Here is a 27,605-nt window from a genome sequence, read left to right as displayed (position 1 = left end):
ATAATAATAATGCAGTCCCTCCAATGAGGGTGGGCGGCATTTGCCGTGTGTAGGTAACTGCGTGTTATTTTGGTGGAGGATAGTGTTATGTGTGGAGTGTGAGTGGAGGGGTAGATTGGCGTGGTATGAGGAATGAAGTAGTAAATTTGGATGGTATCTATGGAAGCGAATGGTGGAGCAGTGTCTTGGTTGTTAGACATATGATATGAAAGGTATGAGCGATGATAAGAGTGATAAGGCTGGCCAAGAGTAAGCAGGTCAAGGTTGGAAGGAAAGAGAGAGAGATGATAAGAGAGGTAGCCTATGTCATATGTAGATGAAAAGTGATGGGAGTGAGGGTGGCTAAGAGTAAGTCATTGGTGGATTGATTGTATTTAATATGGAGTTTGACAGTGGTTGTTTGTGGATATTTTGGAGTGAATTATGTATTTGAAAGGATTAGGAATATTTAAAATAAGTATTTGAAATGATTAGTGAATGGAGCATAAGTGTATGGTAATTATTGAAGGAGTAAGAAGGGATGGTATAATGTATGGTATGATGGTAAAGAGGTTGATGTGGTTGAAAGTAAAGAACATGGGTGAGTGAAAATGGATGGGTATACTGAGGGTTGGAGGGAAGGGTTGGATGTTGGTCATAGAGTGATCTGAGTTTGTTAGTGTGAATGATAAGAGAGGTAGTGATGATGTGGTTGGCGGTTGATGGTAAAATGTGAAGGTATATTGTGAGTGTATAATTTAATATTATGATAAGTAGATTTAATTAGTACGTGATGAGTGGATCATGGCAAGAGAGTAATTGTAAATATGGTGAGATGAAAGGATGAGGCCTGCTGTTTGATTATGTAAATTAAGATGTGAGTGGAGTGAGGTAATGATGACTAAGGGCAATGAAGTAGTTCATGCAAAATTGCAAAACGAGGAGTTTATGACACACTAACGTGGCAGTGGTGTAATGTTATGGCTAAATCAGCGTACTGGAGTAGGTCAGTGAGAGTGAAAAGTGGAAGTCGTGGAATGTGTCAGTTACGCGAGTTCAGCCGGAAGGGAAGTGGAGGTCTTTAAACCTCAAAGTGCCGATTATGCCATTCTATTATTATTTTTATTTTATACTAAAATTCTGCCTTTTGCCATGGCCTACGGGATCTCCAATAAGGGCGGATCAGGGGCCATATGCCAATATATAGGAGGAAAGAGTGCTGTTTATTTTAGTGTCATTTGTTCACTTTCATGTAATTTATTTGGGCTTATAGGCTGAACATTGTTATTTTTCTCACAAGATCAGTTGGGTAATTTACCATAGATCTGGAGGAAAATAATAAAGGTATCTATCTATCAAAAAAAAGTTACACATAAAACACAGTAAATTATTTGTGTGCCAGAAATCATGTTTACCAGTCTTGTTATTCCATGTTGTCATCCCATACCATTATAGGCAAATGACCTAGATATTAGGCTCCTGTAAACAACAAGGATCATCATCATAATCATCATCATTAATTGGGGCTATTGTGGATAAGAATTGCACAAGACAGAGGAATGTAAAGGTAAATGGAGGGAGGGGATTGAATAGATGATGATGTTGATACTCCAAGCCCCCCATGGCGCTATAGCCCATATATCTCATTCCGCCACCAGTCGCACACTATCAGCTAAGCTGCACAAACTGCCGTGCAAGGTCCCATTGTTCCGCTATAAACTGAGAGTTCCACCCATTCATATCACCACGCGCAGTGTCTACTTACAACTCCAGAAGAATTCAAAAACTTTATATTCAGTCTGAACAGTTCCAACAATCAATCCTGCAGTCATATCAACGTAGCTTGGTTACCTAATAAACCAAGTATCAAAATTTCTGCTTTAGCTGATACAGTGTATATCAACCCAGAGAGAGTAGAGAGTATCATGTACATATTTGTTACTCAAACATTTGTATATACTTGTACACTTTTATTATAAGTGCCACATTATATTGTGTTCAGTCTTAGTAGCATAACACTCGGTTCATAACCGTAATGTATTGCCAGGACCTACTGAATTCGATCTGAAACACCATGTGTATAAAAAAATTTGACTCTAGTTGATCCACAATATAGAGCATCTCATTTGTACTTCTATACCCAGACTTTATAACATATTTGTGTATTGTATTATATATTGCTCACCTATGTCACTTGTAATATTTCACTTTCATATGCAACATGTTCAGCACTATAGCACTTCACCTAATTCAACCACACATCATAATGTTAATTACATATTTGTTTCATACTGTTCTAATTGCTCATTAGAAACATGTTTTAGGATTTCGTCTAATATTGTGTATGTTTAAATATTGCTGATGATGACCCCGAGTAGGGTTGAAACTAGTCCCATGTAATGTAAATACATGCAGTGTAAATAAAACAGTGTATTGAATAGGTGGAAAACTTTCATGTTTATAAGTTATAGCCAAAAGACCTGAAGATTATGAGGTTGCGCATGGTCAGTGCGACAAACCATCTTGGCAGTTATTCTTTGCTTTCTAGACCGGAGACGCTATCTCATTATCAATAGCTCCTTAATTGTTCTTGCCTAGGCTTGAGTAGACCTCCAACCAGTCTTCAGACCCAAATAAATATCCCTGACTTGGCCAGGAATCAAACTCAGGACCTCCGGGTAAGAGGCAGGCATGCTACCCGTAGACTATGAGACTTGCAAAGTTTATAAATAACATTGATAAAATATGTAACACACATGCTTGTTGTGTCTATGTTCATACTTCAGTTTTAATTAAAAAGAAGTATATTTTTACATGGCATGGCTACACTTTAGAACAGATGCTTTAGACTGTTTTGTCATGACACTCAAATGAAGGCATTTGGTAATGTTATATTGTTTGTTGTTTTAGGATTGTTCCCAACGATGGCCTTCCTCAACAAAATGTCTTCACAAGCACTCCAACTGAAGTACCAGCACCTACTAAATCACACAGTGAGGGGCTTTTTGATGAAGTAGAAAATGGCGACCTGTTTCAAAACTCTGATTTTTCCAGTAAGACTGGTATGTATGAATGACTGTTCAATACAAAGTAGTGGACAACTGTAAAATTCACAGTATAGTGGAGAATAATAGCAGAATAGTGTTAACATTTAAAGTATTGTGTATATACAATTGCAATTTTTAGACTTTTTAGTGTGACTACGTTGCCTAGGTTTTAGAAAAACTAACTTGTGCCACAATGGTTCTTAAGAACTTTTGACATGATTGACAGTGAATTATCACTTGGTCAGAGCTATGAACCCTGCTGCCATTTATGTCGGTATGAGAGATTAATATCATCCTCCTGTGGGTCAGACAGATCCTCAAATCATCCTTGTTTAAGGTTGCTGATGGATGAAAGAATCATGTCTTTCTGAAATGCTGATGTTGCAGGCAAGGACCTAGTTTCTGATAGGACTGGCTGTGTCTGCTGGTGTATTGTTATGTGGATTTATATTAATTCATAGTGAGAAGTGTCATATGAACCATAATGAAGCCAGAAATGGACTTGCATTCGTTCTCCACAAAGATGATGATGTGCAGACCGACGTAAGTTATATGAGTGACAGAATCATTAAAATGAAATTACGTGTTGGCCAGGTATTCCACACTTCAAGTATATGCCTCACAGGCAGGCTCTCTTGCAAATGAAAGAGATCATTTCTTTGTAGATCTAGGGCACTGAATAAAGGAAGAAATCACAATTATGGGAGATCTGAATGCCCAAGTTGGGACAGATAGGCAAAGCTGCAAAGACAACATAGGCTCCCATGGCTATGGTTATAGAAGCCAGGAGGGAGAAAACTTCATAGACTTCTTTGCACACGGAATAACCTGAGCATACAAAACTAGGTGTCAGAAGGGAGACAGCCATAAAATCACAAACTACAGTTGGGATGGGAAGTAGAGGACGGTAATAGACTACACAATAACTGACAGATGTACTAGCTAGTTCTTCACGGGTGTTAAGGTTAGTACATGTGATAAATATAATTTTTGATCCATATTGATATTTGATTCAAATGATAAGTTAATTTATTAATTTGACCATCTAACCAATACAATAAATCTTGTCTTTATTGAATTACATTTACATGTTAATTAAAATGGTACATGTTTCGCCTTACATACAGGCTTCATCAGCCACCTGATTTACATATACATAAGATAAAACTAATTTATAAAAAACCTTGAAGAGACTTGAAGAAAAAAAAACTAACATATGGTAAAAACGCTCATTCGAATCTTATACCATCGAACGTATCTCAGCGGGTGATGCGCGTATGGTCCAACAAAGTTACGACGAACAAACTTAAAAGGAGCAAGGAAAGAAGAATGGCTGACTATAAAATGTTGGACACCATGCAAATATTTTAACAAAATATTCATTGAAGTAATGTACTGTAATTAAAAACTTACTATAAACACTGTGAGATGAACTTGTCACATTAGTAGACCCGGAGCATTAACTTTGTTCAGTCGCAAACATTCCCATTATTGTGTTGTCTGTTTTAGTACAGAATGAATCAAGAGCATGTCGGTCACTATACCTTGGTTAAGCGAGCTCCTTTTGTGTCTAATAAAGTTATCAGCTGAACTGAAATTTCTTTCACTTGCCTTATTGGAGGTTGGAATAGACAATATTTTCTTCGCTAGTAGAGCAAGTCTTGGATATTCTGTGCTGTAATTTCTCCGCTATACAAGGGGATCATCATCAGAAAGGAGATCTTTTAATAAATAATATGTTGTTGTAAGAATATCGGCAACGTTCATTCGTCCATAGTCTGCGCCAGCATTAACTAGTTTTTGACATAAATCTAAGAACCTATTCCTGAAACAACCGTCAAAGGATGGAAATCTGTCACACACATTTTGCTGCACTTATGTGTAATGTTTTGTTTGATACCATGTGGTACTGTATTTAATGGATGCACTGTATTCAGCCCCACTTTACTCTTGTGTGCTATCATATGTGAGGTGGTAGATGCATATGTTAATAAGGAAGCACAACATTTACATGAAATATATCCTGTATGTTGACCATTCGCCGTTTTTTACTAGTAAAAAGTATTCCTACAGTTCGCTTTTCATCCTTCATTTATTTAGTAATCCATATTGCTTCCTTTCAGGTTTTACTTTCACCCTCTCTTTCGGCTCCCATTCCATGTTCGTAACGAATGTCATAGTAATGTGAATGTGAATCAGTAGGACCAAATCTGGTGTGTTTGCTCAGATTGTGCAGCACCAAGCAGTTGGACAGGTCACATCACTAGCGGAGCAGGACTTAACTACACTACTACCCTCGTTCGATTGACCATAAACGGGGAAAGCAGACCTTTAATATTTATGCATACCTAAGCCATTTATTCAAGATAATAGGTGACCTAGTGAAATTGAGTTCATGTATTTAGATATTTATCTGTCGCGGTAGTATATTGTACCTTGTAATAATTAAGTTATTAGCACCAAGTTACTGGAATCGAGCTGACCATCAAGTAGGGGTACCTCAGTTACCTTGGTAATGAATATCGCTATGTATTTGAAATTATGGCAACTTGTACAAAAAAAAAACAACAACACTGTCCAACCCGGAAAAGAACTTAATACTAGTAGTATTGTCTTTTCTTTTTTTGTCATTAGGTACACCCCGAATGCCAAAGAGCTCTTCCCTATTTGACAGTACAGATATGGAAGATGGAGACTTATTTTCTGTTCCTTCAAGTAGCAAGAAGGATGTGAAGATTCCACAAGAAAGTACAGAGAAGAAGGTGAGATTAATTTGCAATGGTATCTTGTCTATTAATCCTTTTAGTTTTATTTGATATGCTTAAGTGATAAAGTCAGAGCACTGTTCCTTATGCTTTATTATGTCTTTTAGTTATTTCACCATTTACCTTCATGTGGCAAACATTGTTCATAATGTTTCTGAAGATTGAGCTCTTTGATCAACATTGGACCCAAAAAATTACATCTTCCTTACATTCACCTGCTTGCATGCTATGAGAAATTAGGCGATTTGCAAAGTGTTATTACAGAAGGGTAAGTGATTCCCCTGCTGCATGTGCTGTAGCTCTATCTTGCTGCATCCATTGTTGTTGGAGGGGTAAGATTCTGGCATGACAAAAATGGTCCAAATCCCTCACGAACGTGGTAATGAAGTCTCTGTAGACTTCGTGGTTACTGTTTTTGGAGTCCGTGCAGCATCTTTGATTAAATAAGAGCCCAGCATTCCATGATCAGACATGGCATTATCAAATCATAACCCGTACACTGTGTAGTGGCTTCTGTATAATGAATCAGGCCATTCAAACTCTAAAAAACAAGTTGTTTGTCAGTTGATGTAGCCATCATTTTTTTTTTTTTTTTTTTTAATTATACAATCTTCTTGCAACAGCTGCAGGTTGCCCAAGGACAAAGAGTACCTTAACAACAATAACTAGCAGTTTCCCGCTGGCTCCGCCCACAATGTACAAAGTGTGGTGTAGTTCGTTACTATCCTCACAGATGTATTTGCGAAGTTTTGAGTTAATGAAATAAAGCACATGATCTGCTCTGGTAATAGAATGTAATATTATGTCAACAAAACACTTGAAAATACATCACGCAAAGAAATTGAATTAAAGGTTCCTTGGTACAACACTACACGCCGAACTGTTAAAAAGTCCTTCAAAGATCTTCATCATGGAGACAAATGTACTCATAACTTTTCTCGGAATCTGCCAATTTAAGTAGTTATTACCTCAAAAGAAAGCGCTTGATCCACTGAGTGTTTTTAGACCAAAATGACTGCGTACCTCAATTAGAACGAAAGATACGATTGCTTCAATGAGAAAAAACGTTGAAGAAATGAGACATCAAATTGAATGTGCACTCATAACTTTCCTCAGAATCAACCAATTTGAATAGTTAAGAGCTGAAATCAAAGAGCTTGATCCACTGAGTGTCCTTAGGCCAAAACAAAATCCGTACCTCAATTAGAACCAAAGATATGATGGCTTCAAATAGACAAACATGAAAAAATCAAAAGGAAGATGGAAGTTAAGTGATTTATAGTACCTGATGACAAATCTGTGCATGAATACCTTTCAGTTAAACAAAAAATAAAAAATGAAGGAAATCAACCGGATAGAATGGCCGGACTGACTGACTTTAGTTTTCATACATTTTTTTAATATATAGATGGATACAGACACACGAGATAGTATGAAGTTAAGAGTAGGCAGAAGAGTGAGGCAAGTTAAACATTTATCTAAGGACCGCAGGCGTGGTTCTTGAAGATTGTGATGGTCTTCTTGAGAGTAGTAATTGCGATGTTATCAATGAAATTTCTGTGCAGCCCAAAGGTATTGCAGAAGTTGACAAAAAATGTAGGTATCGTTCCTCGAGCTCCCAACATCAAGCCAATTACAGAGATGGATGAGAGTTTGTACTTTTGCTTAAAGAAGTCCACCATTTCTTCATAAATGATTCTTCTTTCTGCATTGACCTCTTCTGACTGGTTTTTGTTGGTCTAAAATCGAATTGTTGGATCACTGATGAAACCTTCAGAACAGGATGGCTTAAAAGCAATAAAGTCAATGCGTCGGTTGTTTCCTCTGTTGGAGAGACCATGTAATTCTTCATAGACATTATAACCTTGTCCTCTCAGAGCATTAGCTATCACTGATCTGGCTACATTATGGCATGAGTTGCTTAGTAAATCACCATGTGGACAGGTTCCCATGACATGTGAAAGAGTTTCGAACTTTTTGTGGCAACGCTGACAGAGGCTGTTGCCCTGGGAACTGCCAGGTACAGTATGCACAGCAGAGACATTGGCATTCATTTTTATTGCCTCACACCATTCATTGCAAGATAATCCTTTATGATCATGAATCAATGTATTCGCTGGAGTATACTGTTTAAGTAGGACTACACCTTTTGCCTTTATGCTCTTTCTTGCTCCAGTTGTCAAAAGCTCTTCTTCTCAATTCAAGTTGAACTTTCTTTTTATCTACAAAACCATGCCTTTTGTCTCGAATAGATTGTTTCTGCTACATTCAATGCGGCGAGGCTCGTGCTGATTTCTTGACATAATTTTCTCATTGGGTGTAAAAAAAAAAACATTATTGGAAGATTTTAAAATTTTGCATGCATTAATATGTTGCAGATATATTTCCCATTATGCACAAAATAAACCCAGACCTTTAAATTTAATTTCAGCATATATTGTATCATTCAGGACATCCATGGGAAGTTGCAAAATTCCCTTAAATGCTCCCTAACCATAATATCGGTGTCATTTTTAAATTTGACTGGAATCTTTTATGGTGATACTGTCTGAAATTTATATACTAAACTGGGACAGATTGACGTGTTTATGATTACAAATCTTTGATCGGAATGCAATAGTGGTAAAGAAAGAAGTAGCTCTAGGGTGGTGTTGAGCTTATTTAGGACCTCGACAGATGGCAAATTAATTTCATTGGAGAAATTTACACCCGAATACTTAATAGATTTTCCTTTCTTCGGACATGGTATCTGTTTTTCATCTGCTGTGCATAGTTTTTCTTCTGATAGATGACCATGTTTGACGCATATTCCTTCACGTTTACCATTATTGATGTTAAATCCAATTTCTTGTAATTGATGTATGGCCGTATGAGCAAGTAATGAAGCTGACTCGGAATCTTTTCCAATAATAAGTAAATCATCAGCAAAACTTAGTCCTGTTAGAGCTTCATGATCTGGACTCAATTGAAAGCCATATTGGGTAGATATTGACCTTTCGCTAAGGTCACCCAGAATATTTTTGAAGGCAAGATTAAACAGGATTGACAACAGAGGAGAACCTTGCATAACTCCCCTAGTTATCAAGAGAGGTCTTGTTTTGCTTCCCTGCGTCTGAATTTGTGTGAAATTTCCTGTTAGCAGATTCATGATTAAATTCACAAGTTTGGTTTAAATTGGTAACACTTTTAGTGTCTCATTTAAATGAGCATGACCAACGTTGTCAAAGGCTTTCTCTATATCTAAGAATATAGTAGTCAGATTGGCTTCTTTGTTTTCGGCTTCACAGAGAAGAGAGTCCAGTATCACATTATACTTAAAAGGTATGGTCAAATGTTCCACCTTTACAGTACTAATTTTTTTTATTTAATTATTTAAATAACATTTAAAAAATAACGGAACATGTTTCATCTATCTTCTAGACATCATCAGCTGAAAAGTTTTAAGATTAAGACCAAAGGACAAGGACAAAAACACATAAAAAATAATTCAGATTGCCGAATGCGTCGGTTAAAGTGTTGAAGAATATGCTGGAATATTCTGAGCACAACATTTGAATACTGTTAAAAGTGAAAATCAAAATATTGAACATATGAGATGGTTCAGTAAAATTGGTAATAGAGTCCTTTTTAATGTGTTGATGCTGTGTTGACATACAGTTTGCCGATGCGTCGGTAGAAACTAGGTGATATGGAGCACAATGTTTAGTTCCAGTAGAATGAAGATAATAGTTAAACGTATGTTAAACACGAGTGAGGGTTCCAGTAAAATGGTATTGAGTTCGTCTTGTTGGCGTGATGATGTTTTATATATATATATTTGTATGGAACAAATGACTACATTATTTAAGACAAATATGTACGAAAAAAATTAAAAATGAATATCGAGACTCTTCAGCCAGGAAAGCGCTGGAGTTGATAGCAGGTGAATCTAGCCATCCCCATTTGTGCAGCGTTGCTTTGCACCTACCATAACCAGTTCGTACGCGGTTTAGTTGGCACCACGTAGCTCTTAGTAGATCAGTTCCTGGAACATGCTGGGAAGGATCATCTAATTGGTTTTGACATGATGATGAGAAATCTCTCCACCCTTCCTTCCAGACTTTGTTGATGTTGAAAGGCCCTGGCTGCTTAATAATAATGTTATCATCCCAAATAGGCTTCCTGGATTTCAGACGCATGGTTGGTGGATTACTCAGCACTGAGTGAATTGGAAAGTGTTTAAAGGCAGGACAGATGTAAGTTTTCTAAGTTTGGGCAGCAGCTTGTTGTCTTCTCAGTTGTGGAGGAGGTATAGTTACCAGTACGTGCAACCATGGCACAGGGGTTGATCTTAATGTTCCCGTTACGATCCTTAAGGTCTCGTTGAGCTGAGTGATTTCATAAGTGGAATGTGCAGTAGAGTGCCCTAGAACGAGAATGACGGCTATTATTTGCGTTAAAAGTGTGCAAGTTTTTGAAGCATCTTGTAATATAAAAGAATGAAATGAAAATAAAATGTGGCACATCTTATTACTTACGTTCCCGCCTACCCAAGAATGGCTAGCTCAGCATGTATAGATGTTTGTGATTGACTGGTGGTGAACTGTGGAGGCCGTGTGTGATGGAAGCTGGTATGAGGGGAGAGTAGGGGAAGGCTGCAACCAATCGGCGGGGTCTGACTGCATGGAAGCTTGTTATGAGGCTTGTTCAAATCCGAACTGTTGAGTGATGCCTTGAAAATTATGTTCACAATTTCTGAAATTTCATTCAAATTGTAAGCAGGATTGCATTTTTGGTCTATATTAATGAAGATGTTTTCTAAAACATTGAGTAAATTACCCTTGTTATAAAAATAAAGAATTTCTAAGTCCTGCTCTGTGGAGGTGAAGGAATGATTGGACTCTGTTATATGCGTGCTCATGGTGGAATATTTTTTGTGTTTGGCGGCGTTGATGTGTTCTTTATATCTAATTAAAAAGCTTCTTCCAGTTTGCCCAATGTAGCTCGCGGAACATTGGTTGCAATTTAACTTATATACACCTGATTTGTTGTGTTTTTTCCCGATGTTATTGATTTTGTGCTGGTTATAAGAGAGATTAGTATTGTTGTTGACTGTTTCAAAGGCAATTTTGACATTATGTTTCTTAAGAATATTGGTGATTTCATAAATATATTTATTGGTGTAAGTGAAGGTGGCGTAGTTATGTTTTATTTTTTGTTTCTCTGAGCAGAGTTGAAGTGGATTTGTTAACAATTTTGCTGACTATCCTGTCTATGAAATGCCTGCCAAAACCGTTTTTTCTTGCTATTAAGTAGATGGTATTAAGTTCTTTTTTACGATTCGCATCAGATAAAGGGACGTAAAAAGCTCTATGAATTAAGCTATAAAAAGTTGCTCTTTATTGAGAGTGTGGATGCATCGAATCCTGATGAATAGTGTTTATGGTTTGGGTGGGATTTCTAAAGATAGTATAAGAAAATTTGTTCGAGCTGCTATTAATAGTGATATCTAAAAAGTTTGAAGAATTATTGATATCAACTTCAGAAGTAAACTTGATCCATGGATCAACTGCATTTAGCTGTTCAAGGACGATATTTCCATTGGTGATGTTGTGATCTATTATGGCAAATGTATCATCAACATAGCACGTCCCGAACACAATACCTTTAATTGTATTATGAATTTTGGTCAAAATTGCCTTTGAAACAGTCAACAACAATACTAATCTCTCTTATAACCAGCACAAAATCAATAACATCGGGAATAAACACAACAAATCAGGTGTGTATAAGTCAAATTGCAACCAGTGTTCCGCGAGCTACGTTGGGCAAACTGGAAGAAGCTTTTTAATTAGATATAAAGAACACGTCAACGCGCCAAACACAAAATATATTCTGCCGTGAGCACGCATATAACAGAGTCCAATCATTCCTTCACCTCGACAGAGCAGGACTTAAAAATTCTTTATTTTTATAACAAGGGTAATTTACTCAACGTTTTAGAAAATTATAGTGGGTTACACCCAATAAACGAATATTACAGAGTTTTCTACAGTTTTCGACTACACAGATTTTGAGGTTATACTAATGTACAATACATATTGACGGAATATAATTGTACTTAACATTTAATAAAAGATAATTAAAATATATTAAATATAATAATTTACGGTTTTACAAGAATTAGGTCATAATTAGGTTGGCATACATATGACATTCTCCTGCCTTTTCTGAATACCATTTGTACTGTTTTCTTCTGATTTACTTCCATTTTATTTTGGTCCGCCCAGTTTATAAGGACATTCAGTAATCTTTGGAGAACGTGTTTGTTTGTTGAGCTGGAGGCCATGTTGTCAGCATAGATATACAGTGATGTTGTAGATAAACATACTGTATATGTCATCAACGACACGGGAAACTGTGATAAAGAGGTAAAAAGACGTATTGTCTTAGGTCGTGCTGCAATGGTTAAACTTACTAAGATCTGGCAGAACCGGGCAATATCAAAAGCCACGAAGATGCGCTTGGTAGAATCACTAGTGTTCTCCGTTTTTTTGTACGGCTGTGAGACCTGGACCGTGAATGCTAAAGACAGAAAGCGCATTGATGCCTTTGAGATGTGGTGTTGGCGGAGAATGCTACGCGTATCCTGGACAGAAAAAAGAACTAATGTTTCCATTCTGGAAGAACTCTGCATCAAGAAACGTCTATCTTCCCGTGTGAGTGAACGTTACCTCCAGTTCCTTGGCCACATTTTGAGACGAGACGGAGAGAACTTGGAAAAGGTAATTTTACAAGGCAAAATTGAAGGCAGTAGACCACGAGGAAGAACAGCAAGCAGATGGATAGATCAGGCGAAGAAGATCACTGGGCTACCACTTCAGGTCATACTAACGAAATGAGAAAACCGCTCTGGATGGAGACATCTTGTCAAGGTTGCAACAAGGAAATGATGGAGTTATGAGGTCACGACGCTCAGTAATGAGCACAACGACTAATGATGATGATGTGCAATGTCACACGTGACAGTGCTGAAGAGAAGTGGGCTAAGGGGCTCACCCTTTAAGACTCCTCTTGTTTGGGTGATTTCTTCTGCTGATGCGACAGTCATCTATCCTGATAATGTTGTAACACAATATGTTTCTTATCAGGGTTGTAGTATTATAACTCTTTCTAGTTTTTCTGAGAGTATCATTTTATCAGTGCTGTCGAAAGCTTTTGTGTAGTCTACAAAGATCATGTAGAACTTCTGTTATGGCATACGAAGAGCTTTGAGGATTTTGTCTAAGAGGTTTTGTACAGCTTGTAGGCAGGAACACTCTTTCCTGAAGCCATATTGTTGTTTGGGGATCTGAGTGACTCTTTTTGTTAGAATAGTGGTTAGTAGTTTGAATGAGTTGTTTTCCAAAGCCATGCCTCTCTCTGTTTGAGTTTGGCTCATTCCCGGCACCTTTGCCTTGATAGAGTAGTTTAATTGTAGATTCTCTCCAGCTGCTTGGCAGTTTTCCTGTTTCAAGACATTTATTTAGCAGATTCCATCAGGTTCGGCTGCTTTGTGTTTTTATGTGAGAGATCGTCTCTTCAATTTCACTTTTAGTAATTAGACTGTGTGCTCTTGTTGTGGGTGGTGGTGGAGTAGGGAAGGCTCTCGGTCCTCTTTTAGGATTTAGAATAGGCCTATTTGTGAAATGTGCCAAGTCTTCATCTGTGTGGTGGGTGGTTCTTTGGCTATGAAGGTTCTACAAAGGGCACTAGGAAAGTTTTGCAATACGCAAAAACGATTGGCTGGACACCCCTGTTATGGTGAAACGAGGGGTGAAAACCGGTCTAGAAGACAGCAAGGTGCAACCTTCACACCAGTTGTTACCAAGCAGTGGGATTGAAAGCAAGTTAAGATGTCAGTGTTGTCTAAAGGTGAATATCGCGCAATTATCTGCTACAGTTTTGCTCGTGGATTAACTGTTGACCAGTGCCTGGAGGAAATTACTCCTGTGCTGGGGAAAGACTGTCCACATCGGGAAACAATTTTCCGCTGGTACAAAGAGTTCCAGAGGGGAAATTTCGGAGTTGAAGACGATCCTCGTTCTGGGCGACCGTCTGAATCAGTGACTGAGAAAAACATTGAAGCTGTGAAGAAAATGTTGCAGCAAAAGAGGCGGTTGGCATATCGGCAGGTAGAAGAGACCCTCCACATCCCTGCACCAGCTATTCATTCAGTTCTACATGACCATCTCCATGTTAGAAAGGTTTGTTCCCTTTGGGTGCCCCATTCACTTTCAGAGGAACAAAGGGCACATCAGTGAAATGGTGCCGAATTGTAAAACAGTTTTAAAATGGGACTTCGCGTAATGTCAATAGCATCGTTACAGGTGACGAAACTTGGCTTTATTATTACGATGTCCCAACAAAATCCCAGAACAAGGTGTGGCTGTTTGAAGATGAGGGTACTCCTGTGACTGTGCGAAAGTCAAGGTCAGTGAAGAAAAGGTTAATTGCAGTATTCCTAACTAAACGGGGCATCCTGACTTGGGTTGTGCTAGAAACACAAAGGACAGTTACTGCGAAGTGGTACAGTGAGACTTGTCTGCCTCAGGTCATCCAGGCTCTCAGGCAGCTCCATTCAAGGTCACGGCTCAACACTTGACTCTTGCATCAGGACAATGCTCCAGCAAGCACATCGTGCTAATGTAACAATGGATTTTCTTGCCAGATCAGGGTTGATTGTGCTTGATCACCGTCCATACAGTCCTGATCTTTCCCCATGTGACTTCGCACTCTTCCCATCCGACGAGGAGCTTCTGGCAGCATGGGATCGAGAATGTGAAAATGTAACCGAAGAAAAGTGGCAGAGTTGGTTCATTGACTGATTTCGACGTATGGAGAAGTGTATTGAGTGTGGTGGAAATTATTTTGAAAAAATCTAAAGCGTTCACTCACATTGCAAAATTTTCCTAGTGCCCTTTGTAATTTAATGGTGTCGAGTGTTTTTCAGAAACACTCTGTGTTTGCAAGATCCTAGGACATGAGCAAGAGTTTCTTTTTCTTCGCAGCAGCACCAACAGAGGTTGTTGTCCAGGGATCTGCCAGGCACAAAGTGCACTGCAGAAATGTTCATCATTTTTATCGCTAGTGTTGCATGATTACTGTAGCATCCTGTTTTACATATCATAATAGTTCACCAAGGATCGAAGTATTTCTGATGGTCCCTGGTCTTGAACAGGAGCCCCAATGGTGTTCATTGAAGTTGCAAGATTTCCCTTGTTTTGTTGTTGATAATTTTATCTGCATCAGACAAAATTTCTTTGGAATTTTCTTGGAATCGCATGTTAGGAATGAGTATACAAGATTTGGACAGATGGAATAATTCAAGACTGTGAACTTCTGGTCTTCCTTAACTAGTGACGACGAAACTGGAAACTAATTTATTGTGGAGTTTCTTCATCATTTCACTCTTGTCGAAGATTAGTGTGTCTCGGAAAGTAGTATCGAGGTAGTGAATCTGATCGCCATTCCCAAGGGTGTCTATTTTACAGTCTTCTTCTATATCAAGAGAAGCACACCTCTATCCACACATATCCCTGTGCATTTTTGAGACTGATTTCTCTAAACCTCCTGCGGGCTAGCCCAGTGAGTTTGATTGCTGCTTCATTGTTATGTCCGATGATACCAGTATCATTTGCGAAGCCCATGGTGGTTAATGGTGGTAGCTCTGGAGTTAAAGATTTTCCGTATTGACGTGAAAGACTATCTTCATTCAATTCATCCGAGATATGGTAGACTGCTAAATTATAGGGGGTCATTGCATCACACCTCTTTTTAAGGGTATAGGTTATATTCTATCCATCTGTGTTTTGATCAGAGAAATGTTTTCTCTTTGCAGATTGAAAATTATATTCGCCAGTTTTTTAGGTATTCCTTCAGATTGAAGGATTTTAAAAAGATTGCTATGAACAATATTGTCAAAAGCTTTGCATATGTCCAAAAATATTACTGTAGTGTCATTCTTCTCCTGGTTTACATATCGTAATAGTTCACCAAGGATTGAAGTATTTATGATCATCCCTGGTGTTGAACAGGAGCCACATTGGTGTTCATTGAAGTTTGTGTATTAACAGAGCCAGCTATCGAATACTCTGTTGATAACTCTTCTTATGATTGAGCAAATGGTTATTGCTCGCCAACGTGATATGAGGTTGGGTTTCCTGTTCCTGTGAAGTAGGGTCATTCAAACATTCTGGAGGCATTTGGGAACATCATCAGTTTTTAGCACCCTAGTGGCGATTGTTGCAGTGATTGCATCTACCTCAGGGTCTTTATAGCTCTCATCAGGACATGATATGGGTCCGGTGCAGTACTCATATGTTTGGCGGCAATGGCTATTTCATCTTTTGATATAGTGGTGATAAAAGTATCGTTGATTTCCACACAGTCTGCATCAGTAATTTTTGATGGATAAATTTCCTTTTGTGTTTGTTACGAATTGAAAATGTATTTGAAAAGGTGTGTATATTTGCAAGATTGAAGCTACACATCTCGGACTTAGTTTCCAATACACGTCTTATGGGCTTATGTATTTTATTATAAAATTGAATCTATGTTAGTTGTATTTATTTTTTCTGTTTTCACAGACCCGTTTGCTTGTTGTGGATTTGATGGAACTTGTCAATGACATTTAACATTGTTCTGTTATATGGTCGCTTTGTATTAAATCACTCCTTGTACTGTTCTTTAATGTGAATCAAACTTGGCCTATTATGACCCCCCAACCCCCACTCTGTATGACCAGAACTAATTTTCCAAAATAAATACTACCGGTCGGGTTAGCGGTGTGGTTAGGGACAGGGAGTTGTGGGCTTGCTTCCAGGAGGTAGTGGGTTTGAACCCCACTGTCGGCAGCTGTGAAGACGGTTTTCCGTGGTTTCCTATTTTCAAACCAGGCAAATGCTGGGACTGTACCTTAATTAAGGCCACGGCCACTTCCTACCAACTCCTAGGCCTTTCCTATCCCATTGTCGCCATAAGACCTATCTGTGTCGGTGCGACGTAAATCAAATTCTAAAAATAATAGACACTTTCTCCTCTGTTGTGAGAACCATAATTGCACAAATTAACGCATTACTGAATTTGCAATATGTCGGACTATTATATAATTACAGTAAATAAATACTTTGTTACAGAAATATGGACAGCAGGTAAGAATCATTTCAGTGTCGTTTGTTTTGCTGCATACCATATATGTTATGGCTGAACAACTCACAAAATGATTTGCTGCTTTTAAATTTGGTCTACCGAGCTCGATAGCTGCAGTCGCTTAAGTGCGGCCAGTATCCAATATTCGGGAGATAGTGGGTTCGAAGCCCACTGTCGGCAGCCCTGAAGATGGTTTTCCCATGATTTCCCATTTTCATACCAGGCAGATGCTGGAACTGTACCTTTATTAAAGGCCACGGCCACTTCCTTCCCCATATAACTAGGCATTTCCTATCCCATCATCACTATAAGACCTATCTGTGTCGGTGCGACGCAAAGCAGACTGTAATAATAATTTAAATTGGGGCAGCTGAATTATCATAGCTTGTAACATAAAAACACATATTTTAAAAACTTTATTCCTTGCTTGACTGCTAGAAGCAGCTTCACATACATAGCCAAAAAAAAAAAAAAAAAAAAAAAAAAAAAAAAAAAAAAAAAAAAAAAAAAAAAAAAAAAACCACACAAAAAAAAAAAGTAGTAGTCCATTATAGCAAGCAATCATAGTTGTAAAAATTTACTCGCTATAGCAGGTTGTCGTTATATCTGATTTTTTGTAAAAGTCGGGAAGGGGGGACCCCCAAACACATTAAAATTAATATAAAACGGCAATCAGTTTGTTCAAAACTTGCATTTTTGCAGATTTCTATACTACAGCCTACTCATTATTTTTCTAATTTTGAGACAAGGTGGACGTGTATGCCCAATTTCATTCTAAAAAATTGTAGTAGTACGGTAGAACCTCTATGATTCAAAATCGGTTATTTGAAAATCCCACCTAATTCGAAGATGCTCTCGTTCCCAAAACATGAGGTACAGTTTTGAATGTTATTTAAATTGTTTAATACGAAATACAGATAATTCTTAATTCCAAGAACAATGTTGGTCCCATTACCAAAATTCATACGTTTAATTCAAAACTGCCTTTACATTTAAAAAAAAAAAAAAAAAAAAAAAAAAAAAAGGATTTTTCAGAGTAATATATATTCAAAATTTCTCCGTGTCATGATAGAACACGTCTTCCGGAACATGCTGTGATAGCTTTCCGTACTTTCACTCCGGTGTGTCTACAGTGTGCTTCATATTTGCTAAGTTTGACTGAAATCGTAATTCTTTTGTATTCAGCGTTTTAAGGAACGCCACAATATCACGTAGCAGGCAGTGTGCGGAGAATCAGAATCTGTAAACACTGGCGATGCAGATAGTTGGCGAAAAAAAGCTTGGCTCATATAATCGATTTGTATGCACCGAACAATATTGTCAGTGCCGATGAAACTGCATTGTTTGTTTTAATGCGGAGCCCAAACGGACTTGTGGTTTTGAAGAAGAGAAGTGCCAACCCAGAAATCGTACAAGGGTGGCGGTCATTGTACTGTGTTGCAATACACACAAAAGCAAGAGACTTCTTCCCCTTGTCATAGGAAAGTTCAATAAGCCACGATGTTTTAAGGGCGTCGGGCACATTCCCTGCAAGTACAAGGCATCTAAAAAATGCAAACAGTACAGTAATCCAAAAAATAAAGCATTTGCACAGGGGAGCCAGCTTAATTTGTCCTCTTCTATGAATTGTGTGGATTTTTTCCTTTCGTTGCATGAGGTTATGCTTGCCAGTGATTTATCCAAGTGCATTAATTGAATAATGTAAATGTACCTTGTTGGATACATTTCTTGCCATATTCTTTGTTGTGTCATCTAGTACAGTTATATCTTCTTTTTTTTTCACCCTTTCCCTCCCCCCCCCCCCCCCCCCTTCTCTCCTCCACAATACACAATCTCTTGTGGCTGTAGCAGTGAGCATTTATACTCCTATTGACATCAAATTATGCTGTTTATTTATTCTTTGTGTCAATTTTTTACTTTTTTTTTCCATTTGAAAGAAGTTAGTTCACTGTTACTAGTCATACGATTGCAGAGATATGAATTAAAATCATCAACTGTTGAAGGTACAGAAGCTGTTAGCTGTCTTCCTCTTCATTTCCCCACTTTTTATGCAAATTAATGTGTTTAAATTGATTGGAACACTAATATTTAAAACTTACATCACAGTAGTGTACAATATCAAAGTGTACCAGAAGAAATTGCCAGTTTTCTTTTTTTCTCCTTGGACTTGGCACAATTGCATGCCTCTTTCCTCCAGGTCTTGCATTATTTGGGAGATCTGTCTTTTCCTCATTCAGCCTCTAGGTCTCTTACCTTCCAGATATTTTTCAAACCATTTGTTTGCAACTCTATTTTGGTCTGTTCTTTTCATTTTTCTAGACCAGAGATGGCGAACCTATGCCACGCGTGTCACTAGGTGACACGCGAACACGATTTCGGTGGCACGCCACATGAACATAATAATATTTTATATATACGTCTTGTACTACAGATAATGCATATCTTACGGTGTTTCATGTGTAAGAAATAAATATCGAAAATCTAAATCCTAGTTCCAATCGGACGTGCAATATGGCAACACGGCTACACTGATAGGTCCGAAAGTCAAGTGAGATAGTGTCGTTTTCTGGTGGTTTTGTATACGGACATCGCAAACATGTTTTCGGTGCCGAAAAGAACAGAAACTTAAAGTGGTGACCGTATATTTCAAGAACTCTGGCCAAAAGAACTCGGCCTGTTAAAGATATGTGTTGCCTGTGTTCAAAAACAATAATTGTATCCCCCACATTTAATGTAAAGCGCAATTTCGAGACTGGTCATTCAAATGTTTGTTGCATTTCAAATGAAGAAAGAAGAGAGTTCGTTTCACAAAATATCGAACATTACACAAAACAAACTAGTTCTTGTGTATCATCTTTCCGGCCAAGGAATAATATCAGTGAGGCTGTTTCTATCTGTCTCACTGCATAGTACAGCATGCATGGGAAACCAATTTCTGATGGTGAGTTGTTGAAAGGAAGTTTCTTATTGACGTCCGACACATTATTTGAAAACTTCCCTAACAAACAACTAATAATTAACAGAAATAAAGGAATGCCAGCCAGTTGAACTGCTGTCAAGGATAGAATAATAAAAATGAGTGAAGAAGCTTCGGAGCAGTTGAAAGCTAATTTTGTTAACTCCTACATGTATGCAGTATGTTTTGATGAAATCATGAATGTGACCTTACAAACAAGGATAGCCTTTTTTTTTAATAGATATCCTCATGGAAATGTGATGAGGGAGAAATTAATTTAATTGTGAGCGTACAAACTACAACCTGGAATGGAGAAAGTGAAGTCCATTCGCAATATTAGTAATTTTGAATTTTATATCTAATAATTTTTTTTTTTACAATTTGTTTTACGTCACACCGACACAGATACGTCTTGTGTCGACGATGGGACAGGCTTACGAGTGGGAAGGAAACCTCCGTGGCCATAATTGAGGTACAGCCCCACGGAACATGCAATCAAATGTATTTTCAAGATATATGTATAATAAATAAATAAATAAATCAGTGAATGAATAAATAAATATATAAATAAATAAATAAATAAATAAATAAATAAATAACATATTATGAAACATAATCGGGAATTTATAAAGGAAGTCGCCCGGGGGGGGGGATTGTAGGTTGTAGACATCCCTTAGTGGAAAACAACAAGTGGCACAGTCAACAGATGAGAATAATAAACCAGACTTAAAATGGCACACTAGTTGGAAAAGGTTCGCCATCCCTGGTCTAGACCATTTCAACCTTGATATGACTATGTATTCACAAAGAGTTTCACTTGAATCTCTTGGCAGATCCCTTCTTTTTGGATCTTATCTCCTCTTATTTTCTGGAGCATTGGCCTTAGAAACTCCATTTCTGCAGCTTGGAGTCTGCTGTTATCTGTGCTGTAAATGGTACTGTAAACTGGGGTGAATCCAGTAAAAAGTGAGATTAAAAAAAAAAAAAATTCCATTCACTGAAGTTAAATTGAAATGTAAATTTGAACTTTTTACTGTTAATTTGATGTCTGACCCACAAATTAATTTATATTTAGTTCATATTTTCACCTGTTAGTTAAATTTCATTTTTGGTCACTTTCATCTTACTAACTTACATCATAATTAAAGACTGTTATGCCTTTCAGCATTCAGTCTGCAAGCCTCTGTGAATTTACTAAACGTTGCCACAATCCTCTATTTGCAACTAGTGCTGTGGCCTCATTTAGTTGTATACCTCTTATCTTTAAATCGTTAGAAACTGAGTTGAACCATCGTCGTCTTGGTCTCCCTGTACTTCTCTTACCCTCCATAACAGAGTCCATTATACTCCTAGGTAACCTATCCTCCTCCATTCACCTCACATGACCCCACCACCGAAGCCATCAAGTTCATTCCTAAATTAGACTTTATCTCCTCATTCTGAGTACTCTCCTGCCATTGTTTCCACCTGTTTGTACCAGCAATCATTCTCGCTACTTTCATGTCTGTTACTTCTAACTTATGAATAAGATATCCTGAGTCCACCCAGCTTTCGCTCCCGTAAAGCAAAGTTGGTTTAAAAACAGTCCGATGTAAATATAGTTTTGTCTGGGAGCTGACTTCTTTCTTACAGAATACTGTTGATCACAACTGTGAGCTCACTGCATTAGCTTTACTACGCCTTGATTCAATCTCACTATATTACCATCCTGAGAGAAGACACAACCTAAATACTTGAAATTATCGACCTGTTCTAGCTTTGCATCACCAATCTGACATTCAATTATGTTGAATTTCTTACCTACTGAAATCAGTTTCGTCTTCGAAAAGCTAATTTTCATACTATACTCATTGCCCCTTTTTTCAAGTTCCAAGATATTAGACTGCAGGCTTTTGGTACAATCTGCCATTAAGACCAAGTCGTCAACATAGGCCAGACTGCTTACTACATTTCCACCTAACTGAATCCCTCCCTGCCATTTTGTACCTTTCAGCAGATGATCCATGTAAACTACGAACAGCAAAGGTGAAAGGTTACAGCCTTGTCTAACCCCTGTAAGTACCCTAAACCAAGAATTCATTCTGCCATCAATTCTCACTGAAGCCCAATTGTCAACATAAATGCCATAAACATAAATCTACCTTTAATTCCATAGTCCCCCAGTATAGTAAACATCTTTTTCCTCGGTACCCTGTCATATATTTTCTCTAGATCTACGAAACATAAACACAACTGCCTATTCCTCTCGTAGCATTTTCCAATTACCTGGCGCATACTGAAAATCTGATTCTGACAGCCCCTCTGTGGTCTGAAACCACACTGGTTTTCATCCAACTTCCTCTCAATTACTGATCGCACCCTCCCTTCCAAGATGTCCGTGAATACTTTGCCTCGTGTACTAATCAGTGAGATACCTCGATATTTGTTCAGTTCTTCCTGTTCCCTTGCTTATAGATGCAATTACTGCTTTTTTCCAATCTGAAGGTACCTTACCAACACGCCAAGCTAATCTTACTACTCTATGAAGCCATTTTATCCCTGCTTTCCCACTATACTTCACCATTTCAGGTCTAATTTCATCTATTCCTGCTGCTTTATGACAATGGAGTTAATTTACCATCCTTTCCACTTCCTCGAGTGTAATTTCACCAATATCATTTTCCTCCTCCCCATGAGCTTGGCTGTTTGCAGCACCACCAGGAAGATTTCCTTTTACATTGAGAAGATGTTCAAAATATTCCCTCCACCTGTCCAGTGATTCCCTGGGATCTATTATGAGTTCACCTGAGTTGCTCAAAACACTGTTCATTTCCTTTTTCCCCTCCCTTCCTAAGATTCTTTATTACTGTCCAGAAAGGTTTCCCTGCTGCTTGACTTAGCCTTTTCCAGTTATTACTCGCTAACTTAGTTTGCATATAAAAATGGAGGAACAGTTATCTTTCCTGTGTTTTGTATAGTTAATTTTAGTATGGTAAAAGTTGCGAATATTCTGTAAATGGCCTCTTGGGCTCCCTGGATCCCCCCCATCCTTGATAGATGATAAATTGAAATTTGAATATTATGCTATTGAATTATGAAAATATTTTTGGCAGTTACCTCTGCTATTATGCTTTTGATCTAATTAGTTGTCCAGTACTTCAGGATAGGGCAACACAGGATATGACATGAGTGTCCAGTGAAAAATGTTCTGTTTTGTTTTTCTATGTGTATTAGGGAAGTGCAGTACTAGCATTGTGGAGGATAATATTTGATTAGACTGTTGTGATTATTTCAGATTCCTGTTGGTGGAGTGCCTGTAAAGCTATTTCAGAGCAAGCTATCTCCATTAGCACAGCAACCATCAACTGATTCTTCTGATGATATACCTGTAGAGTATACAAGATCAGTGCCAATTTCAGGAGATTCTAGCAGTGGAATTGGGAAAACTGGAACATTTGATTCAAGGTACTGATGTTTTTCTGGGTTAATACCTTTTTGAAATATTCATTGTTGTATCTTCAAGTATTCATGGACATTTGGCCTACATTGCCTTACACTAGAACAGAGGTTAGTATTGTTGTGGCAGCAAATTATTAAAGCATCCGTCGAACTACATCATATTCTCCATATACACATTGGAAATATTGTTAATCTTCTAAAGTATAATGTTTTTTTTTTTTTTTCAAACTGTATATAACCGCCACTGGATATACAAAAAACGAATACCATTGTTTGGGGCGTCTCATCTCGGCCCCTTGTAGTCTGCAACCTGCCTTAGAGTATTGCGTTTTGCCAGATAGCAGCACACACCACATGCATACCTCATGATGAGCCGTAGTGGGCGCTGTGTGTTATTGACTTAGGAACTTGACTACATTGTAACCTGTGTGTTAAAAATACCTGGATTTTTGCTTCAGTGTTTTATTACAATAAATTTGGTCACTTTTGTATGTAACTTATTGTCTATTCTACCAGAGAGAATGTTGCACAGCACCAGCATTCATGTAATTCAGGAGATGTATTTTAATAGAAGGAGTAATGATATTCTACAATTTATCCTTTTTAAGGAATGAAAAGGGAACAGAAAAGTTATATACAAAATCAATTCTAGAAATCTAATAAAGAGTATAGAAATATATACATTTAAGTCGGGTGGTATTTGAATGTACTCAGATACGTCAGCCCCATGTTGGTAGATTTACCAGCATATAAAAGAAGTCCTGCAGGATAAAATTCCAGCACCTCGGCATCTCCAAAAACCATAAAAGTAATTAGTGGGATATAAAATTAATAACATTGTTAGTAGGAAGAGAGTCAGCCAGTGTTGTTGAAGACTTGGACTCAGAACTCTTGAGAAAGATACACAAGAAGAAGTGAAACCAAACGACTTTGTTGATGTTGAGAGTGCAGTGATTGTAGAAGAGGAGGAGGTTATAGAAAAGGACATTATCAATAGCGTAACATGCTCCTCTGTGAACCATGTGACCTTGCCGCGGTGGGGAGGCTTGCATGTCCCAATGACGCAGATAGCCGAGCTGCAGGTGCAACCATATTGGGTGGGTATCTGTTGAGAGACCAGACTAACGAATGGTTCATCGAAACTGGGGTAGCAGCCTTTCGGAAGTTGCAAGGGCGGCAGTCTAGATGATTGACTGATATGGCCTTGTAATAATACTCAACATGGCTTAGTTGTGTTGATACTGCTACACAGCTGAAAGCAACGGGGAAACTACAGCCGTAACTAACTCCCGAGGACATGCAGCTCTCTCTGTATGAATGATGTACTGATGATGGCTTCCTCCCGGGTAAAATATTCCTGAGGTAAACTAGTCCCCCGCTCGGATCTCCGGGTGGGGACTACACGAGAGGGGGCGATCATCAGGAAGATGGATACTGACATTCTGCGAGTTGGAGCATGGAATGTTAGAAGTTTGAATCATTGTGGTAGGTTAGAGAATCTGAAAAGTGAGATGGATAGGCTAAAGTTAGATGTAGTTGGTATAAGTGAAGTACGTTGGCAGGAAAACAAGATTTTTGGTCATGCGACTACCAAATTATCAACACAAAATCAAACAGGGGAAATGCAGGAGTTGGTTTAATAATGAATAAGAAAATAGGGCAGCGCGTAGGCTACTACGACCAGCATAATGAAAGAATTATTGTCGTCAAGATAGACACCAAACCAATGCCCACCACAATAGTGCAGGTCTATATGCCTACTAGTTCAGCGGATGATGAGGAAATCGAAAGAATATATGAAGAGTTAGAAGATTTAATACAATATGTAACAGGTGACGAGAATCTAATTGTGATGGGAGACTGGAATGCAGTGGTAGGCCAAGGAGGAGAAGGTAGTACAGTTGGAGAATTTGGATTGGGACAAAGGAACGAAAGAGGAAGTCGGCTGGTTGAATTCTGCACTGATCATAATTTAGTCCTTGCCAATACTTGGTTCAGAAACCAGGTGTTGGATTGCAAAACTTTCCCAGGAGCAGACGTGGACTCTGACCACAACTTGTTGTTCATGAAATGCCATCTGAAGTTGAAGAAATTGAAGAACGGAAAGAATGCAAAAAGATGGGATCTAGACAAGTTTGAAGAAAAGAGTGTGAGGGATTGTTTCAAGGAACATGTGGCACAAGGGCTAAATGAAAAGACTGAAGGAAACACAATAGAGGAAGAGTGGATAGTCATGAAAAATGAAGTCAGTAGGGCTGCTGAAGAGATGTTAGGAAGGAAGAAAAGATAACTAAGAATCAGTGGATAACTCAGGAGATACTAGACCTGATTGATGAACGACGAAAATACAAGGATGCTAGAAATGAAGAGGACAGAAAAGAATACAGGCGATTAAAGAATCAAGTAGATAGAAAGTGCAAGGTAGCTAAGGAAGAATGGCTGAAGGAGAAGTGCAAGGATGTCGAAGGTTGTATGGTCCTAGGAAAGGTAGACGCTGCATACAGGAAAATCAAGGAAACCTTTGGAGAAAGGAAATCTAGGTGTATGACTATTAAGAGCTTAGATGGAAAGCCACTTCTAGTGAAAGAAGACAAAGCAGAAAGATGGCAAGAACATATCCAACAGTTGTATCAAGGTAAAGATGTAGATAATTTGGTTCTGGAACAAGAAGAGTCTGTTGATGCTGATGAAATGGGAGACCCAATTTTGAGGTCAGAGTTTGACAGAGCTGTGGGAGACCTAAATAGGGACAAGGCACCTGGAATTGATGACATTCCTTGTGAATTACTGACTACCTTAGGAGAAAGCAGCATGGCAAGGTTATTCCATTTAGTGTGTAGGATGTATGAGACAGGAGAAGTCCCATCCGATTTTTGGCGGAATGTTGTTATACCTATTCCCAAGAAAGCCGGTGCTGACTGATGTGAAAACTACCGCACCATTAGTTTAGTATCTCATGCCTGCAAAATTTTAACACGTGTTATTTACATAAGAATGGAAAAACAAGTTGAAGCTGAGTTGGGACAAGATCAATTTGGCTTCAGAAGAAATGTAGGAACTCATGAAGCAATCCTTACTTTACGTGTGATCTTAGAAGATCGAATCAAGAAGGACAAGCCCACGTACATGGCATTTGTAGATATAGAGAAGGCATTCGATAATGTTGATTGGACAAAGCTGTTTGAAATTATGAAGGTGATTGGGATCAGATACCGAGAATGAAGAATTATCTACAATCTGTATAAAAATCAGTTTGCAGTGATAAGAATCGAGGGCTTTGAAAAAGAAGCAGCAATCCAGGAAGGAGTGAGGCAAGGCTGCGGTTTGTCCCCTCTCCTCTTCAGTGTTTACATAGAACAGGCAGTAAAGGAAATCAAAGAGGAATTTGGAAATGGAATCACAATCCAAGGAGAGGAAATCAAAACCTTGAGATTTGCCGATGATGTTATTTTATCTGAGACTGCAGAAGTTCTCGAGAAGCTGCTGAATGGTATGGACGAAGTCTTGGGTAAGGAGTACAAGATGAAAATAAATAAGTCCAAAACAAAAGTAATGGAGTGCAGTCGAATGAAGGCATGTGATGCAGAAAATATTAGATTAGGAAATGAAGTCTTAAAGGAAGTAGATGAATATTGTTACTTGGGTAGTAAAATATCTAACGATGGCAGAAGTAAGGAGGACATAAAATGCAGACTAGCACAAGCAAGGAAGAGCTTTCTTAAGAAAAGAAATTTGCTCACTTCAAACATTGATATAGGAATTAGAAAGATGTTTTTGAAGACTTTTGTGTGGAGCGTAGCATTGTATGGAAATGAAACATGGACGATAACTAGCTCAGAAAGAAAGAGCATAGAAGCTTTTGAATTGTGTTGTTACAGAAGAATGCTAAAGGTGAGATGGATAGATCGAATCACGAATGAAGAGATACTGAATCGAATTGGTGAGAGGAGATCGATTTGGCTATATTTGACAAGAAAAAGAGATAGAATGAAGGACACATCTTAAGACACCCAGGACTTGTACAGTTGGTTTTTGAAGGAAGTGTAGGTGGTAAGAACAATAGGGGTAGACCAAGGTTTGAATATGACAAGCAGATTAGAGCAGATGTAGGATGCAGTAGTTATGTAGAAATGAAAAGGTTAGCACAGGATAGGGTGGAACGGAGAGCTGCATCAAACCAGTCTATGGACTGATGACTCAAACTCAAACATGCAAGAAAAAGGTGATTTGAGAAGTAAAAAATGGAGAAGA

At 38.2% G+C, this 27,605-nt stretch overlaps 1 protein-coding gene across 1 annotated transcript in view; it reads left to right on the top strand.

Annotated features, from left to right (window-relative positions):
* Window positions 1-27,605, top strand: part of FAM21 (Family with sequence similarity 21) — a 205,746-nt gene that overhangs the window by 106,508 nt on the left and 71,633 nt on the right. Inside the window, exons 10-12 of the mRNA XM_067135340.2 lie at window positions 2,890-3,041; window positions 5,661-5,788; window positions 23,191-23,360. Coding sequence (XP_066991441.2) covers window positions 2,890-3,041; window positions 5,661-5,788; window positions 23,191-23,360 — 450 coding nt within the window. The remainder of the gene's footprint in view (window positions 1-2,889; window positions 3,042-5,660; window positions 5,789-23,190; window positions 23,361-27,605) is intronic.

The sequence above is a fragment of the Anabrus simplex genome, chromosome 1, assembly GCF_040414725.1.
Source record: "Anabrus simplex isolate iqAnaSimp1 chromosome 1, ASM4041472v1, whole genome shotgun sequence".
NCBI classification, from domain to species: domain Eukaryota; kingdom Metazoa; phylum Arthropoda; class Insecta; order Orthoptera; family Tettigoniidae; genus Anabrus; species Anabrus simplex.
This window is presented reverse-complemented; position numbering and strand designations above follow the sequence as displayed.